The sequence below is a fragment of the Pseudophryne corroboree genome, chromosome 3, assembly GCF_028390025.1.
Source record: "Pseudophryne corroboree isolate aPseCor3 chromosome 3, aPseCor3.hap2, whole genome shotgun sequence".
In the NCBI taxonomy this organism is placed as follows: Eukaryota; Metazoa; Chordata; class Amphibia; order Anura; family Myobatrachidae; genus Pseudophryne; species Pseudophryne corroboree.
In genome coordinates, this window is record NC_086446.1 from 519,573,320 (window position 1) to 519,593,055 (window position 19,736).

Here is a 19,736-nt window from a genome sequence, read left to right on the forward strand (position 1 = left end):
GAAAAATGTGTTACACATTTCTGACATTAACCCAAGTACCACTAAAAAGGGGTTTTATGTTTGGGAAGAAAAAGCAGCCAGTGTTTTGTTCCCCCATCAGATGAATTGAATGAAGTGTGTGAAGAAGTGTGGGTTTCCCCCGATAAGAAACTGGTAATTTCTAAAAAGTTACTGATGGCGTACCCTTTCCCGCCAGAGGATAGGTCACGTTGGGAGATATCCCCTAGGGTGGATAAGGCGCTCACACGTTTGTCAAAAAAGGTGGCACTGCCGTCTCAGGATACGGCCACCTTGAAGGAGCCTGCTGATAGAAAGCAGGAGGAAATCCTGAAGTCTGTATATACACACTCAGGTACTATACTGAGACCTGAAATTGCCTCAGCATGGAGGTGTAGTGCTGCTGCAGCGTGGTCTGATACCCTGTCAGATAATAGTGTTACCCTCGACAGGGATACTATTTTGCTAACCATAGAGCATATTAAAGACGTCGTCTTATATATGAGGGATGCACAAAGGGATATTTGCTGGCTGGCATCCAGAATTAATGCAATAACCATTTCTGCCAGGAGGGTATTATGGACCCGGCAGTGGACAGGTGATGCTGATTCTAAAAGGCACATGGAGATTCTGCCTTATAAGGGTGAGGAATTGTTTGGGGATGGTCTCTCGGACCTCGTATCCACAGCTGGGAAGTCAAAATTTTTACGTCCGGTTCCCTCACAGCCTAAGAAAGCACCGTATTATCAGGTACAGTCCTTTCGGCCTCAGAAAAGCAAGCGGGTCATAGGCGCTTCCTTTCTGCCAGAGGCAAGGGAAGAAGGAAAAAGGCTGCACCAGACAGCCAGTTCCCAGGATCAAAAATCTTCCCCCGCTTCCTCTAAGTCCACCGCATGACGCTGGGGCTCCACAGGCTGAGCCAGGTGCGGTGGGGGCGCGTCTCCGCAACTTCAGCGACCAGTGGGCTCGCTCACAGATGGATCCCTGGGTTCTGCAAGTAGTATCACAGGGATACAAGCTGAAGTTCGAGGCGACTCCCCCTCACCGTTACCTCAAATCAGCCTTGCCTGCTGCCCTCAGAGAAAGGGAGGTAGTACTGGCGGCAATTCACAAGTTGTATCTTCAGCAGGTGATAATCAAGGTACCCCTCCTTCAACAGGGACGGGGTTACTATTCCACAATGTTGTGGTACCGAAACCAGACTGTTCGGTGAGACCCATTCTAAATTTAAAATCCTTGAACATTTATATAAAAAAGTTCAAGTTCAAAGTACCTCAAGGGTGTGGTACAGGACTGTCATTACCAATTCCAGACGTTGCCGTCTGGTCTGTCCACGGCACCGTGGGTATTTACCAAGGTAATGGCCGAAATGATGATGCTCCTCCGAAAGAAGGGAGTCATGATTATTCCGTACTTGGACGATCTCCTTATAAAGGCGAGGTCCAAAGAGCAGTTGCTAGTCGGCGTGGCACTATCTCAGGAAGTGCTGCATCAGCACGGCTGGATTCTGAATATCCCAAAGTCGCAGCTGATTCCTGCGACGCGTCTGCTGTTCTTGGGCATGATTCTGGACACAGAACAGAAGAAGATATTTCTCCCGGAGGAGAAGGCCCAGGAATTATCATCTCTGGTCAGGGTCCTCCTGAAACCAAAGCAGGTGTTGGTGCATCACTGCACGCGAGTCCTGGGAAAGATGGTAGCTTCTTACGAAGCAAGTCCCTTCGGCAGATTCCATGCAAGGATCTTCCAGTGGGATCTGTTGGACAATTGGTCCGGATCGCATCTCCAGATGCATCGGTTAATCACCCTGTCCCCGAGGGCCAGGGTGTCTCTGCTGTGGTGGCTGCAGAGTGCTCATCTGCTCGAAGGCCGCAGATTCGGCATATAGGACTGGGTCCTGGTGACCACGGATGCAAGCCTCCGAGGTTGGGGGGGGCAGTCACCCAGGGAAGAAACTTCCAAGGACAATGGTCAAGTCAGGAAACTTCCCTACACATAAATATTCTGGAACTAAGGGACATTTACAACGCCCTGAGTCAAGCAGAACCCCTGCTTCAAAACCAACCGGTTCTGATTCAGTCAGACAACATCACAGCGGTCGCCCATGTAAACCGCCAGGGTGGCACAAGAAGCAGGGTGGCAATGGCAGAAGCCACAAGGATTCTTTGATGGCGGAGAATCACGTGATAGCACTGTCAGCAGTGTTCATTCCGGGAGTGGACAACTGGGAAGCAGAATTCCTCAGCAGGCACGACCTCCACCCGGGAGAGTGGGGACTTCATCCAGAGGTCTTCCAGCTGATTGTGAACCGTTGGGAATGGCCACAGGTGGACATGATGGCGTCCCGCCTCAACAAAAAGCTAAAAAGATATTGCGCCAGGTCAAGGGACCCTCAGGCGATAGCTGTGGACGCTCTAGTGACACCGTGGGTGTACCAGTCGGTTTATGTGTTCCCTCCTCTTCCTCTCATACCCAAGGTACTGAGAATAATAAGAAGGAGAGGAGTAAGAACTATACTCATTGTTTCGGATTGGCCAAGAAGAGCTTGGTACCCAGAACTTCAAGAAATGATCTGAGGACCCTTGGCCTCTGCCGCTCAGACAGGACCTGCTACTGCAGGGGCCCTGTCTGTTCCAAGACTTACCGCGGCTGCGTTTGACGGCATGGCGGTTGAACACCGGATCCTAAAGGGAAAGGGCATTCCGGAGGAAGTCATTCCTACGCTGATTAAAGCTAGGAAGGATGTGACCGCAAAACATTATCACCGCATATGGCGGAAATATGTTGCTTGGTGTGAGGCCTGGAAGGCCCCAACGGAGGAATTTCAGCTGGGTCGATTTCTGCACTTCCTACAGTCAGGGGTGACTATGGGCCTCAACTTTGGTTCCATTAAGGTCCAGATTTTGGCTCTGTCGATTTTCTTCCAAAACGAACTGGCTTCACTGCCTGAAGTTCAGACTTTTGTTAAAGGAGTGCTGCATATTCAGCCCCCTTTTGTGCCTCCAGTGGCACCTTGGGATCTCAACGTGGTGTTGGATTTCCTAAAGTCGCATTGGTTGAGCCACTTTAAACCGTGGAGCAAAAATATCTCACGCGGAAAGTGGTCATGCTGTTGGCTTTGGCTTCGGCCAGGCGTGTATCAGAATTGGCGACTTTGTCATGCAAAAGCCCTTATCTGATTTTTCATATGGATAGGGCGGAATTGAGGACTCGTTCCCAATTTCTTCCTAAGGTGGTATCAGCATTTCATTTGAACCAACCTATTGTGGTGCCTGCGGCTACTCGGAACTTGGAGGATTCCAAGTTGCTGGACGTAGTCAGGGCCCTGAACATCTATGTTTCCAGGATGGCTAGAGTCGGGAAAACTGACTCGCTATTTATCCTGTATGCACCCAACAAGCTGGGTGCTCCTGCTTCAAAGCAGACTATTGCTCGCTGGATCTATAGCACGATTCAAATTGCATTTTCTGCGGCTGGACTGCCGCATCCTAAATCAGTAAAAGCCCATTCCACGAGGAAGGTGGGCTCTTCTTGGGCGGCTGCCCGAGGGGTCTCGGCTTTACAGCTTTGCCGAGCTGCTACTTGGTCGGGTTCAAACACATTTGCAAAATTCTACAAGTTTGATACCCTGGCTGAGGAGGACCTTGAGTTTGCTCATTCGGTGCTGCAGAGTCATCCACACTCTCCCGCCCGTTTGGGAGCTTTGGTATAATCCCCATGGTCCTTACGGAGTTCCCAGCATCCACTAGGACGTCAGAGAAAATAAGAATTTACTCACCGGTAATTCTATTTCTCGTAGTCCGTAGTGGATGCTGGGTGCCCATCCCAAGTGCGGATTGTCTGCAATACTTGTATATAGTTATTGCCTAACTAAAGGGTTATTGTTATGAGCCATCTTTTCGTGAGGCTCAGTTGTTATTCATACTGTTAACTGGGTATAGTATCACGAGTTGTACGGTGTGATTGGTGTGGCTGGTATGAGTCTTACCCGGGATTCCAAATCCTTTCCTTATTGTGTCAGCTCTTCCGGGCACAGTTTCCCTAACTGAGGTCTGGAGGAGGGGCATAGAGGGAGGAGCCAGTGCACACCAGATAGTACCTAATCTTTCTTTTAGAGTGCCCAGTCTTCTGCGGAGCCCGCTATTCCCCATGGTCCTTACGGAGTTCCCAGCATCCACTACGGACTACGAGAAATAGAATTACCGGTGAGTAAATTCTTTATATATATATATATATATATATATATATACAAAACAGATACTCTCCCTTTTGCGCTATTAAACAGAAAGTGAGAAAGGATTGGGTTAAGGCTGCCAAATTCCACTAAGTCCCTTGTTAGGAGGGGCTAAAAAGATACAAATATGTGCCAGTAGAGGAATGGGCGCACTTGGGTTGTTTTTCCACCCAATATTCAATGGGGAAAAACAGCAGTCTCCCTAAGATATTTACTCCTAATTCGTGAGCATAAAACCACATTTAACATGTTCCATGTAAAATTTATTACAACATAAAAGCAATGATACAAAACGGTATAGTATCTCTTCTTGCAGATAACACCATATGGTACAGAGGACCAGTTGAAATAACTTTGATAGATTCCTCCTTCTCCTTTGACAATTCGGAGATTTGATATTTATGAACAAATAACCCGACGCGTTTCGTCTTACTCTAAGACTTCATCAGGGGTATGTCTCTAGTGCTTGATAAATACTGTTAGTGCATCAATGAAATGGCAATTACGTATTCTGGATACTTGAAAAAACCACACACCGGTGGGGTACACAGGTGAAAGTTAGATTAAGCCTTATGGTTAAGTGCTTGAATAACAAGTTCAAACGCATAGGCCTGAACGCAAGTTCAAATAGGTATGTGACCTTATGATTCAGGGATTTGGATAACAAGTTCAAATACACAGGTCTACCACAATTTCATATGCGTGTGTAACCTTACCAGTAGCTACAATAGCTTCAAGTCACAACCAGTTTAATTAAATGTTAAATGTGGTTTTATGCTCACGAATTAGGAGTAAATATCTTAGGGAGACTGCTGTTTTTCCCCATTGAATATTGGGTGGAAAAACAACCCAAGTGCGCCCATTCCTCTACTGGTATATATATATATATATATATATATACACCCCAAGCATCTTTTTGTGTTAACCTTTGATGGAAAAACTGGAAATATTGCTTGAAGAAAACCTTTTTGATCATTGTGTACAATATAAATTATACATCACATTAGATGGTACTACTGTGTTTGTAGAATTAATTGCGCTGAGCAATAACAAACAGCCACACGAGCGAAGCCACAGGCAAATGCTAATATATCATAAACCATGCCGCACTCTTAAAAGGATTTTAAAGTCCATGTTTTTACTGTGTCTCAAATGCTGTAAATTCATGTAAATTTGTTTCATAAAGAATACTTGCAGCAATGTAATAAATGTCTCAGAGTCTGACATGAAACCTGGTCTCAGTTCTTGTATCTGCAGCATAACCGTTCCCAGCAGAAAACTATCACAGTTCATATGATATGCATCCCCATACATCCATGAAATACATCAGTCTCTTGTAAATAGCAGCACATTGATCCCAATGTATGGAATAAACCATAAATATCTATAAAGTGCATAAGTGCTATAAAATCATGCCAGATAAAATCGCCTGCTTTGCGAAACAAATGCTTGAAGATGCATCGTTCAACTTGGAGGGGGAAATTTATATATAAATATGTATGTATGTGTGTATATATATATATATATATATATATATATATATATATATATATATATATATGTGTCAAAATTTCTGTTCTTATAACTGAGGAATAACCATTTGATGTGTTAATGAAATTTTTTAGTTCTTTCACATTATAGAATGTGTGTTGAGCTGGATCTCCTGCCACAGAACAATGATCTACACCTTTCCAGGGTAAAGCGTTATCTCCCCTGTATTTAACAGCATTTGATCCTCAGCAGATGTGTGTTAGGGGACAGGCTGTCTTGTGGAGAAGGTGGCCTGTGATTGGCTAGCCATGACTTCATGCTGTTCACATGCTGCCTTCTTCTGAGATGTCACCACACTCAGACCACCTTCATTCTTCTGCAGCTGTGAGGATGGAAAACCCTTTAATGTAGAAGTCTCCTCTGGATTATAGATTTGTAATTATTCTCCACCCTTAGGCATTTCTTTGTTCACCGACCCAACTAGATGAACTGATATCGGAGGATTACATCCTGACATTGTACAAATGTAGTCTGCTTTGCTACAGTCTTATTTTAATAAATAATTTTCTGCTTGTTGTTTTGGTTTATTCAGAGCTGTGCTAGTGTCTTCCAGTGTTCACAGCCCACCTATTTCTCAGGAAAGGAGGAGGTGGAGAGCAATTGAAAATGAAAGCCTTATTCCCAACTCCCACACACACATTTTGTGCTGCCCACATGCCTCTTACTCAGCTAGATGCAGTGCCACTGTGGTTGGAAGGAGGGAGGGTAGAGAAAATCCCTTCTTTACCGTTCAGGATTCCTCTTTTAGATGTTTGCTGCCATCTAGTGGTGAAAGTCTATCTAGTAGTCTCTCATAATTTCCTGTATTGGCGTTGCATGCTGGACCAACCCAGCAATTATTACGCAGATATCTTTGGTGTTAATGCTTCAATCATTGCAAATTGGTGGCAAGTACTGCATGGAAGGTTATTCATTTCTTGATCCATTTTATGTTCTTCTCTTGTTAGGGTAAAGATATACTGGCTCAGAAGATTCCTCCCTGGCAACAGTCATGTGCTGACCCAAACAAGATTCCAGACAGAGCCCTTCAGATAATGCAACAGATGGCTATAGGCAGCAATGGTACAATTATGTCTGGGACACTTTCTGGGCCTCTGACCAACTCAAAATCCAGCCTGTCCATATCGGACCCTATCCCAGGTGCCAAACCTCTGCCAGTGCCACCAGAGCTTGCCCCTTTTGTAGGGGTAAGTAGATGTTCTAGATCTTACGCAATACTGCATATATTGCTTTAGGCATCCTGTTTAAGTCACAAAGTTATCTTCCCTTCCACAGAGAATGTCTGCTCAAGAGGGCACCCCTATAATGAATGGGGTCTCAGGGCCAGCACCCAGCAGTTATGAACACTGGGGAGAACTGAAACCAATCCAGCCCAAAATCTCTCCATCACAGCCACACAAACAGATCAGTGATTCCTACTCAAATACCCTTCCAGCCCGCAAGAGTGTTCCACCCAAAAACAGTTACACCGTGGGTAAGTGTGCAAATTTGATCTACTGTTACTAAATGTGCCAGTCTTCTAACTGGACTATTGGCCTTATTCAGGTTTGTCAGCAAACCAAAAAAGTTAGTAATTGGGCAAAACCATGTGCACTGCTTTGGGGCAGAAGTAACATGTACAGAGAGTGATTAAAGTACTGTTTTCTGCAGAGCTGTACGTTTCCGGACAACTTATTAACTATACAATTTTCTGTTTTTGAGCAGCTGAGAATAAGACTCTGCCTCGTTCCAGCTCCATGGCAGCTGGGCTAGAAAAGAATGGCAGGACACGAGTTCAGGCCATCTTCTCACATGCCGCTGGGGACAATACCACTTTGCTCAGCTTCAAAGATGGCGACTTCATCACCCTACTGGTTCCTGAGGCAAGGGATGGCTGGCATTATGGGGAGAGTGAGAAGACAAAACTGTAAGAAACATATGCATATTCCTTTTTGTTCTGACATGAAAGAAAATGTAAGCATACACCGCACTATATTATTACTGCTGTAAACTATAAGGATATTTGAAGCCACGGAGTTCTGTAACCTTATAAAAGAAAAGTGCAAGTCCACAGGCAGAGTGCTTTTTATTCAGGTCATGGAACTCCCAGGTGACTGCTAACAAACGTTGTGTTGTACCTAGGGTTACCCAGCTTTTTGTATAAGGTGCATTTTCTCTTCAGCGACATCGATGCACTCCATCACAGAACACTTTCTAATGTGTCATGTGACCCAGCTACTCTTCAAATAGAAATAATAGTTTACAGTATGTTTTATACCTATTCTTATAAAGTGTATATAACATACCAGTTGCCTTAGTTTGCAGTGAGTGTTACTGAACTTACAAACTGCCCTTGAAGTGGTAAATATTGATTAATAGTTATTTAATGGCAATGAGATATAAAGGGTGTTTTATCCCTAATGAACAAATACCCTTTACAATTTGCATTGGCCTCCAAAGTAAACAATTAGCCAGCTGTTAGCAACCCTGGGAGAAGATCTGCAGATTGCTTATATCACATCACATTACTGGCTGTGGGTGTCTGTCCTCTGTTCCTGCACCCCAGAGGAGATGAGCTAGTGAGCAGAATAGCCGCTTAGAACACAACTCTTTTCTCTCTCGTCTGCTGGCTACAGCTTACCTGGAACATCAAGTACTCCTATGAGCTTGTTTGAACGAGGACTTGTCAGGACTTTTTAAACTGCTCATTCATTCTCTGCTGCTAAAATGGTAATCAATAGTGACGTATAACAGTTGAACTGATGCATGTTGAGAATACTAAATGTGCAGCCTTTTTATTCCTCGACACTACAAAACATCAATATGTTATCACACAAATGTGTGTGTGTGTGTACACAATGCACCTGACTGCAGATATCTCAACAAGGCTAAAGTGTCACTATTTCTGTTCTTATACTTGAGGAATAACAGTCTGATGTGTTAATTACCCTTTTTTTTTTAGTTATTTCCCATTATAGAATGTATTTGTTGAGCTCCTGCCACAAAACAATGATCTGCACCTTCCCATGATAAAGCGTGATCTCCTCTGTATTTAACAGCATTTGATCCTCAGCAGATGTGTATAGGGGGGCAGGTTATCTTGTGGAGAAGGTGGTTTGTGATTGTCCAGCCATGACTTCAAGCTGTTCACATGCTGCCTTCTTCTGACAAGTCACCACACTCAGACCACCTTCGATTCTTCTGCAGCTGTGATGATGGAAAACCCTTTATCCCAGTGAAGCCCTTGCTCTTTGGCCTGTATCTGTATGGTTAGAGGAGGCACAGTCGCATACAGTAGATGCATACAATTCCGAATGCAGGCTAATGTTCACATAGGCATCCCTACAGCCTAGAACAAGGCCCTTGGTATTCTCATGTTCTGGATAAAAGAAAACTATACAGTTACATAATGTAACACTTATACACTAACTGTGTTTGTTTTTATTGTTAAATTTAGTTTCTCTGACGTCCTAGTGGATGCTGGGGACTCCGTAAGGACCATGGGGAATAGCGGCTCCGCAGGAGACTGGGCACAAAAGTAAAGCTTTAGAACTACCTGGTGTGCACTGGCTCCTCCCCCTATGACCCTCCTCCAAGCCTCAGTTAGATTTCTGTGCCCGAACGAGAAGGGTGCACACTAGGTGGCTCTCCTGAGCTGCTTAGTGAAAAGTTTAGTTTTAGGTTTTTTATTTTCAGTGAGACCTGCTGGCAACAGGCTCACTGCATCGAGGGACTAAGGGGAGAAGAAGCGAACTCACCTGCGTGCAGAGTGGATTGGGCTTCTTAGGCTACTGGACATTAGCTCCAGAGGGACTGATCACAGGCCCAGCCATGGATAGGTCCCAGAGCCGCGCCGCCGGCCCCCTTACAGAGCCAGAAGACAGAAGAGGTCCGGAAAATCGGCGGCAGAAGACGTCCTGTCTTCAACAAGGTAGCGCACAGCACTGCAGCTGTGCGCCATTGCTCTCAGCACACTTCACACTCCGGTCACTGAGGGTGCAGGGCGCTGGGGGGGGGCGCCCTGAGACGCAATAAAAACACCTTGGATGGCAAAAAATGCATCACATATAGCTCCTGGGCTATATGGATGAATTTAACCCCTGCCAGAATACCCAGAAAACGGGAGATAAGGCCGCCGAGAAGGGGGCGGAGCCTATCTCCTCAGCACACTGGCGCCATTTTCCCTCACAGCTCCGTTGGAGGGAAGCTCCCTGGCTCTCCCCTGCAGTCACTACACTACAGAAAGGGTTAAAAAAGAGAGGGGGGCACTAATTACGCGCAGTATTAAAAATACAGCAGCTATAAGGGGAAAAACACTTATATAAGGTTATCCCTGTATATATATAGCGCTCTGGTGTGTGCTGGCAAACTCTCACTCTGTCTCCCCAAAGGGCTAGTGGGGTCCTGTCCTCTATCAGAGCATTCCCTGTGTGTGTGCTGTGTGTCGGTACGTTTGTGTCGACATGTATGAGGAGAAAAATGATGTGGAGACGGAGCAGATTGCCTGTAATAGTGATGTCACCCCCTAGGGGGTCGACACCTGAGTGGATGAACTGTTGGAAGGAATTACGTGACAGTGTCAGCTCTGTATAAAAGACAGTGGTTGACATGAGACAGCCGGCTACTCAGCTTGTGCCTGTCCAGACGTCTCATAGGCCGTCAGGGGCTCTAAAGCGCCCGTTACCTCAGATGGCAGATATAGACGCCGACACGGATACTGACTCCAGTGTCGACGGTGAAGAGACAAATGTGACTTCCAGTAGGGCCACACGTTACATGATTGAGGCAATGAAAAATGTTTTACACATTTCTGATAATACGAGTACCACCAAAAAGGGGTATTATGTTCGGTGAGGAAAAACTACCTGTAGTTTTCCTGAATCTGAGAAATTAAATGAGGTGTGTGATGATGCGTGGGTTTCCCCCGATAACAACTGATAATTTCTAAAATGTTATTGGCATTATATCCTTTCCCGCCAGAGGTTAGGGTGCGTTGGGAAACACCCCCTAGGGTGGATAAAGCGCTCACACGCTTGTAAGAACAAGGGCTCTACCCTCTCCTGAGATGGCCGCCCTTAAGGATCCTGCTGATAGAAAGCAGGAGGGTATCCTAAAATGTATTTACACACATACTGGTGTTATACTGCGACCAGCAATCGCCTCAGCCTGGATGTGCAGTGCTGGGTTGGCGTGGTCGGATTCCCTGACTGAAAATATTGATACCCTAGATAGGGACAGTATATTATTGCCTATAGAGCATTTAAAAGATGCATTTCTATATATGCGTGATGCACAGCGGAATATTTGCCGACTGGCATCAAGTCTAAGTGCGTTGTCCATTTCTGCCAGTAGAGGGTTATGGACACGACAGTGGTCAGGTGATGCGGATTCCAAACGGCATTTGGAAGTATTGCCTTATTAAGGGGAGGAGTTATTTGGGGTCGGTCTTTCAGACCTGGTGGCCACGGCAACAGCTGGGAAATCCACGTTTGTACCCCAGGTCGCCTCTCAACATAAGAAGACGCCGTATTATCAGGCGCAGTCTTTTCGTGGGCAAGCGGGCAAAAGGTTCCTCATTTCGGCCCCGTGACAGAGGGAGAGGAAAAAGGCTGCAGAAATCAGCCAGTTCCCAGGAACAGAAACCCTCTCCCGCCTCTGCCAAGCCCTCAGTATGACGCTGGGGCTTTACAAGCAGAATCAGGCACGGTGGGGGCCCGTCTCAATGAATTTCAGCGCGCAGTGGGCTCACTCGCAAGTAGACCCCTGGATCCTTCAGGTGATATCTCAGGGGTACAAATTGGAATTCGAGACGTCTCCCCCTCGCCGTTTCCTAAAGTCGGCTTTACCGATGTCTCCTTCTGACAGGGAGGCAGTTTTGGAAGCCATTCACAAGCTGTATTCCCAGCAGGTGATAATCAAGGTACCCCTCCTGCAACAGGGAACGGGGTATTATTCCACACTGTTGTGGTACCGAAGCCGGACGGCTCGGTGAGACCGATTCTAAATCTAAAATCTTGAACACTTACATACGGAGGTTCAAATTCAAGATTGAGTCACTCAGAGCAGTGATTGCGAACCTGGAAGAAGGGGACTACATGATGTCTCGGGACATCAAGGATGCTTACCTTCATGTCCCAATTTACCCTTCTCACCAAGGGTACCTCAGGTTTATGGTACAGAACTGTCACTATCAGTTTCAGACGCTGCCGTATGGATGGTCCACGGCACCCTGGGTCTTTACCAAGGTAATGGCCGAAATGATGATACTCCTTCGAAGGAAGGGAATTTTAGTTATCCCTTACTTGGACGATTCCCTGATAAGGGTAAGATCCAGGGAACAGTTGGAGGTCGGTGTAGCACTATCTCAGGTAGTGTTGCGGCAGCACGATTGGATTCTCAATATTCCAAAATCGCAGCTGATTCCGACGACTCGTCTTCTGTTCCTAGGGATGATCCTGGACACAGTCCAGAAAAAGGTGTTTCTCCCGGAGGAGAAAGTCAGGGAGTTATCCGAGCTAGTCGGGAACCTCCTATAACCGAGCCAAGTCTCAGTACATCAATGAAATGGTTCTGGGAAAAATGGTGGCTTCCTACGAAGCAATCCCATTCGGCAGATTCCACGCAAGAACTTTCCAGTGGGACCTGCTGGACAAATGGTCCGGGTCGCATCTTCAGATGCATCAGCGGATAACCCTGTCACCAAGGACAAGGGTGTCCCTCCTGTGGTGGTTGCAGAGTGCTCATCTTCTAGAAGGCCGCACATTCAGGACTGGGTCCTGGTGACCACGGATGCCAGCCTGCGAGGCTGGGGAGCAGTCACACAGGGAAGGAATTTCCAGAGCTTATGGTCAAGCCTGGAGACATCACTTCACATAAATATCCTGAAGCTAAGGGCCATTTACAATGCTCTAAGCTCAGCAAGACCTCTGCTTCAAGGTCACCCGGAGTTGATCCATTCGGACAACATCACGGCAGTCACCCACGTAAACAGACAGGGTGACACAAGAAGCAGGAGGGCAATGGCAGAAGCTGCAAGGATTCTTCGCTGGGCGGAAAATCATGTGATAGCACTGTCAGCAGTATTCATTCCGGGAGTGGACAACTGGGAAGCAGACTTCCTCAGCAGACACGACCTCCACCCGGGAGAGTGGGGACTTCACCCAGAAGTCTTCCACATGTTTATAAAACTCGACAAGTATTGCGCCAGGTCAAGGGACCCTCAGGCAATAGCTGTAGACGCTCTGGTAACACAGTGGGTGTACCAGTCAGTGTATGTGTTCCCTCCTCTGCCTCTCATACCCAAGGTACTGAGAATTATAAGATGGAGAGGAGTAAGCACTATATTCGTGGCTCCGGATTGGCCAAGAAGGACTTGGTAACCGGAACTTCAAGAGATGCTCACGGAGGATCCGTGGCCTCTACCTCTAAGAAGGGACCTGCTCCAGCAAGGACCCTGTCTGTTCCAAGACTTACCGCGGCTGCGTTTGACGGCATGGCGGTTGAACGCCGGATCCTGAAGGAGAAAGGCATTCCGGATGAAGTCATTCCTATCCTGATCAAAGCCAGGAAAGATATAACCGCAAAACATTATCACCGCATTTGGCGAAAATATGTTGCGTGGTGCGAGGCCAGTAAGGCCCCGACGGAGGAATTTTCAACTAGGTCGATTCCTACATTTCCTGCAAACAGGAGTGTCTATGGGCCTGAAATGGGGGTCCATTAAGGTTCAAATTTCGGCCCTGTCAATTTTCTTCCTAAAAGAACTAGCTTCAGTCCCTGAAGTTCAGACGTTTGTGAAAGGGGTACTGTATATACAGCCTCCTTTTGTGCCTCCAGTGGCACCTTGGGATCTAAATGTAGTTTTTGGGTTCCAAAAGTCACATTGGTTTGAACCACTTAAATATGTGGAGTTAAAATATCTCACATGGAAAGCTACTAGGGACTTGAAGGACTCCAAGTTGCTAGACGTTGTCAGAGCCCTGGAAATATAGGTTTCCAGGACGGCTGGAGTCAGAAAATCTGACTCGTTGTTTATTCTGTATGCACCCAACAAGCTGGGTGCTCCTGCTTCTAAGCAGACTATTGCTCGTTGGATTTGTAGTACAATTCAGCTTGCACATTCTGTGGCAGGCCTGCCACAGCCAAAATCTGTAAAAGCCCATTCCACAAGGAAGGTGGGCTCATCTTGGGCGGCTGCCCGAGGGGTCTCGGCTTTACAGCTTTGCCGAGCAGCTACTTGGTCAGGAGCAAATACGTTTGTAAAATTCTACAAATTTGATACCCTGGCTGAGGAGGACCTGGAGTTCTCTCATTTGGTGCTGCAGAGTCATCCGCACTCTCCCGCCCGTTTGGGAGCTTTGGTATAATCCCCATGGTCCTTACGGCGTCCCCAGCATTCACTAGGACGTCAGAGAAAATAAGAATTTACTTACCGATAATTCTATTTCTCGTAGTCCGTAGTGGATGCTGGGCGCCCATCCCAAGTGCGGATTGTCTGCAATACTGGTACATAGTTATTGTTACCAAAAAATTGGGTTATTGCTGTAGTGAGCCATCTTTTCTAGAGGCTCCTCTGTTATCATGCTGTTAACTGGGTTTAGATCACAAGTTATATGGTGTGGCTGGTATGAGTCTTACCCGGGATTCAAAAATCCTTCCTTATTGTGTACGCTCGTCCGGGCACAGTATCCTAACTGAGGCTTGGAGGAGGGTCATGGGGGGAGGAGCCAGTGCACACCAAATAGTTCTAAAGCTTTACTTTTGTGCCCAGTCTCCTGTGGAGCCGCTATTCCCCATGGTCCTTACGGAGTCCCCAGCATCCACTACGGACTACGAGAAATAGAATTATCGGTAAGTAAATTCTTATTTTTACCTTTTGTTTTTAATGTGTGAGGATCCCAAGTATGCATATTATCCCAGTGAATGTACACACTGTTGGTTAAAAGGGAATACATGTGTGTTTCATTGTTCTGGCATCAGCCAGACTATTCATTACAGTCATGAATAAACTTATATCTGAATATAATTTTATTATTTATTTTATTAATTATGCAGTTTCCCATTTTGGGAATTTTTGGTGATTTTTTTTTTTTTTTTCTGTACAGCTAAAACTCTGCTAAACAGTATTGTCCAAAATCTGAATTTGATAGTGTACAATCATCAATAGGAATAAGTACAAGCCATTGATTTCAGTCAAAATAAATCTTTTTTATCATAAATTTATTCAGTCACCTCCGCTTTTTCTACCTTCTAGGAGAGGATGGTTCCCTTTCTCTTACACGCGAGTGCTAGACCGTGGAGATACAGCAGCCCGATCACAGATGAAGTGAGTAAACAGGCTTTAAGTATACCAGTGGCCTCCACACCGTGGAGGCAGCCATATTTAGGACTGATAAGTATTAAGTGCTGATATTTGTTCCTAGTACGTAATGATGAGCTGTATATTTATGAATATTGGTTTAGCTCTCTAAATGGCTGCCTTCCCTGTGCTTTTCGGTGAGTTGTAGATGCTTTTATTCTATGTGACTTAAAGTCCTAATATTGCATTATAAGAAGAAAAAAAAAACATCTGTTGTGCCCCTACAGTTTACAGCCAGGGAAGAGTAGCAGCACTGGGAATTTGCTAGATAAAGATGACCTCTCCATGCCACCTCCAGACTACAATATGGCTGCACGCGGTTTCCCTCCTCAACCTATAAGCTCTTTCAAACCACGACCCTACAGTGTGGCTGCTCCAGCCTTTACACAGGTGAGACAAACATTTACCAATGACTTTAAACAGTGCACAAAGAGGTAATGTATCTAAGCACTGAAGTCCCCAGGGAACCAATATGCTAAAATCCGGCAGCAAAAAAACACATTCTCTCCTGAACTATCCAGGACTGATGATAGAATATGAATTAATTGGATAAATGAGAACAGCGCTTCATTTAATTCATCTAATGAATATAATGTTTGACTGTAGATGTATGTTTTATTTAATAAATAGTAATTTTAGATACATAACCTGTTTTTTTGCACCAACACTCCTTTCCTCTTCTTCTTTCCTGTACCTGTATGTGGTCAACTGGGATTAGCTGCCCTGCGTGGAGTGGGGCAGCAAGTGTATTGGACTGTATTCTCATTCCCACTGACTGGCTGCCTTCTGATGGGTACATAAACTGAGGAGTTGCTCAATCAATTTATACGTAATAGCAGGGATGATAATAACACATGAATAGGTGACCCAAACAAGCATGATAACACATGTATTGGTTATCTAATAGATAGGCACACTACCATTGGCCAACAAAGACTAAATTTAATGGCCTTATACATTTTACACATTGCGGCAGCCAGGACCCCCCCTTTTTACACATTACGGCAGCCAGTCCCCCTTTTTACACATTACGGCAGCCAGTCCCCCTCTTTACACATTGCGGCAGCCAGGCCCCCTCTTTACACATTGCGGCAGCCAGGCCCCCTCTTTACACATTGCGGCAGCCAGGCACCCTTTTTACACATTGCGGCAGCCAGACCCCCTTTTTATACATTGTGGCAGCCAGTCCCCCTTTTTACACATTGCGGCAGCCAGGACCCCATTTTTACACATTGCGGCAGCCAGGACCCCATTTTACACATTGCGGCAGCCAGGCCCCCTTTTTACACATTGCGGCAGCCAGACCCCCTTTTTATACATTGCGGCAGCCAGGACCCCTTTTTACACATTGCGGCAGACGGTGTCCCCCTGAGAGAGAGAGAAAGAGAGAGAGAAAGAGAGAGAGAGACATACTTACCTTCTCCCCGCTGACAGGCTCCTCGTGCAGCTCCCTCTCGGTGCAGGCTGTGTGAGGTGAGAAGGAGGAGGAGGAAGGGGGAGCGGGGAGCCGCAGCAGCGCTATTTGATTGGTAGTAAGCGCCGCTGCAGCATCCCCCTCTCCTTCTGTATTGGTTGCCTGGCGCTGCTGTGGATGCTGGGATGAAGGAACCGCATCCCAGCATCCATAGCAGCGCCGGGCAGCCAATACAGAAGGAGAGGGGGATGCTGCAGCGGCGCTTACTACCAATCAAATAGCGCTGCTGCGGCTCCCTGCTCCCCCTCCCTCCTCCTCCTTGAACCCGGCGCTGGTCTCTCTCCTCCAGCGCGGTGCACGGCGCACACAGAGGCGGCATGTAATGAGTCAATTTGACTCATTACATGCCGCTGGCCGTTGCGCCCCCAGGGCAACTGCGCTGTGTGCCAAGCCCCCTTGGCACACACGTAGTTACGGCCCTGCGTCAGACTGAAGGCAGCCTTATGTGCTAGCTGAGGGTAGCTCTTGTGGATTCGGATGCACTTTGGCAAATTAATAAGTACAAGTGTATTTTATTGTCTATTTTACAACACACCGTATAATGAAAAAACACACAACTAGGAGGGTCACCACACAAAATCTTACCCTAAAGGATTCATTATCACAGAATAACTTGGAGTGCTGTCCTGATGTTTGTCTCTTTGGTTACTCCGCTAGCATGGCAGGTACCCAAGGGAGTTTTAACAGCAGTGTAGTCCCCTGGGCAAAGCAATGTATTGAGACCCCTACCCATCCTCCAGCAGTAGGGGTTGGTGGTGCTATCAGCAGCAGCTTTGATGTCCTGCTAGCGGTAGGGGTTGTTCTGTCTTCTACTCAGCATATAGGACCTGGAGCAGTAATTTCTGCTAATTACTCCTTTACTGCACAGATGGTGGTAGATGTGGCTGTAGGAAGACTGCTAAAGTGCAGCAGGGGGCATTGGCCTGAATGAAGGAGCCTGGTACATGACTTTCAGGGTGGTAGGGGGTATTTAATATGCAGGGAGGGGTTGGATAATGTAGTGGGCTTAATATTCATAGTTTTCCGGTGGGAGGGCAACATGCTTGACTGCAGATATTTCCAGTTCCTGGAGATGGATTTCTTAGTTTTCAGTGGGATAAAAAAAATAATAATAAAAAATAGAGCCCCATTTTTCAGGAGGTACTGGTTTACGGATCAGAGTTCAGAAGCCAAATCAATCCTCCGATGAAAATATAAAACTGCATACCAGGTGTGTGAAGCTGGAGCAGGGACCAGTTGCTGGAAGGCTCATATCTCTAGTTCTGGGCATAGTAGAGACAAGCTGCCAGTGTCCACCTAAAAGGGAGAGTCCCAGATTTTGGAGTATACCCTCAAACTGTAAGGCAGACAGAACCAGAGATAGCTGGATGGGAAGAGCAATTAACAGACTCTGATGGGGACCACTGCTTTGAAGTCCGATCTCTCCGGTTCCCCAGGGCCAGATTCTCAAAAATCTGGTGCCTGAGGAAATATGGGGCCCTCAGCTATCAGCATAGGGTTCTTATAATCCTGGCACCCTTGGGCAACTGCCCATTGAGTCCATACAAAAAGACTGCCCTGCAGGAACCAAGCCTGATGTCATGCATTTGGCAGGTCCACAAAGTAGCAAGGCCCACAGAGACTTGAAGATTTGACCATTGATGTGATCTTAAACCAGGTCAGAAGGAGGCTGGCTTGAGGCTGCACTCTATAGCCAAACTGTTCGCCTGGTGTGACCACCAACGGGAAATCTCTTTATCTCATTGGGCCAGGAATGGTGTCTGCTCCATCACTGAACCTCCTCTGAGTTCTAGGGATGCAGAAGACCCCATGAAGTGAGTGGTTCAGGGCAGTCGTGCTAGTCTTAGTGGGGCACCTATTTGGCCATACAATGAAACTGGATGCTCTAGAGCAGGGGTATTTAACATGCGGAGCATGCAAAGATGTGGAACTACACATCTTTGCATGCTCTGCCACAGTTTTAGAGTGACCTAATAGCAAAACTATGAGAGGGCATGCTGGGATGTGTAGTTCCACAGCAGCTGGAGGGCCATATTGTATGTTGAACACCACTGCTGTAGATTCAGATTACCTTAGTCCATAGTATGAGTTGAGTCCTACTACTTGGGCAATATAGCAGTGCACTAGGACTGCTCCTGGCAACATGTAAAGAAAAAATACATACATTACAGATGTGTCCACTAATATGTAGCCTCCTTGTATGTTAAACAGTCCTTCTAGCGTGACTTGGTATCGCCGAGCATCTTTGTGTGACTTTTTCTATTAAAATGCGTCTTATTCAGAAAATGATGCAAATAGGATGCACAAGTATCTTATGCTGAAAATGGTATGCGGCATGGCTATGTTCTGTGTCTGTATCTGCATATGAAATGCTAATGTTTTCCTAGAAACACTGTAACGTAGTGTTTTGTATGCAGATACAAAGTCACACATGGAATATAGGTATGCCGCATATAATTTTAATCAGTCTGCTTGCGTGTCTTGTTCACATAGTGATGCGAGTACGCTGAATTTTAAGCAAAAAAAAGATGCTCGACGCTAATAGAGTTGCACGGAACCTGTCAGCTCACTCGCTCCAGGCATCTCCCGCTGCGTGGAATATTGAGGCAAGATGTAGGAGGGCGCATCTGTATATATGCAATATAATATTTGGAGATGGCAATAGTGTATGCAAAGTAGTATAAACCTCAGCTCAGCACCATGCTCTTGCTACATCTTAGTTAAAACTGCAAATATATGATATACGTCTGCTAGCAGAGAAGGCCTAATGTTAAACAATGAATGTCCATATATGGGGTTTCCCATTTATGTGCTTTTAAATTGAGACCATTTATCAGGAGGTGCCCAAAAGCCTCCAAAAATAAATAACCTAACAAGGATCTGCACTTTCCTCTCCACTACTGATTTGCGTCTATACAGATGCGTCCTTCCTCATCTAGCCTGCATACGTAATGATTTGTGACACACAGGGCGCATGAGATCCGCCAGCTCCTGCCAACGTTGAGCGTCTTCTATACTGAAAATGCATTTTCCAGAAAAACAATGTAGCATTTCATATGCAGATAGAGCTGCAGCCGCACACAGAATATAGGCATGCAGCATATCATTTTAATCAGCAAAGTGCGTCTTATTTGCATAGAGAT

The 19,736-nt window shown here is 46.1% G+C and overlaps 1 protein-coding gene across 8 annotated transcripts in view; it reads left to right on the forward strand.

Moving 5' to 3' along the window:
* Positions 1–19,736, forward strand: part of BAIAP2 (BAR/IMD domain containing adaptor protein 2) — a 455,453-nt gene that overhangs the window by 385,984 nt on the left and 49,733 nt on the right. For all 8 annotated transcript variants that reach the window (XM_063961088.1, XM_063961087.1, XM_063961089.1 and 5 more), the window contains 5 exons: positions 6,730–6,969; positions 7,058–7,256; positions 7,487–7,688; positions 15,015–15,086; positions 15,347–15,509. In XM_063961088.1, the coding sequence (XP_063817158.1) occupies positions 6,730–6,969; positions 7,058–7,256; positions 7,487–7,688; positions 15,015–15,086; positions 15,347–15,509 (876 nt within the window). The remainder of the gene's footprint in view (positions 1–6,729; positions 6,970–7,057; positions 7,257–7,486; positions 7,689–15,014; positions 15,087–15,346; positions 15,510–19,736) is intronic.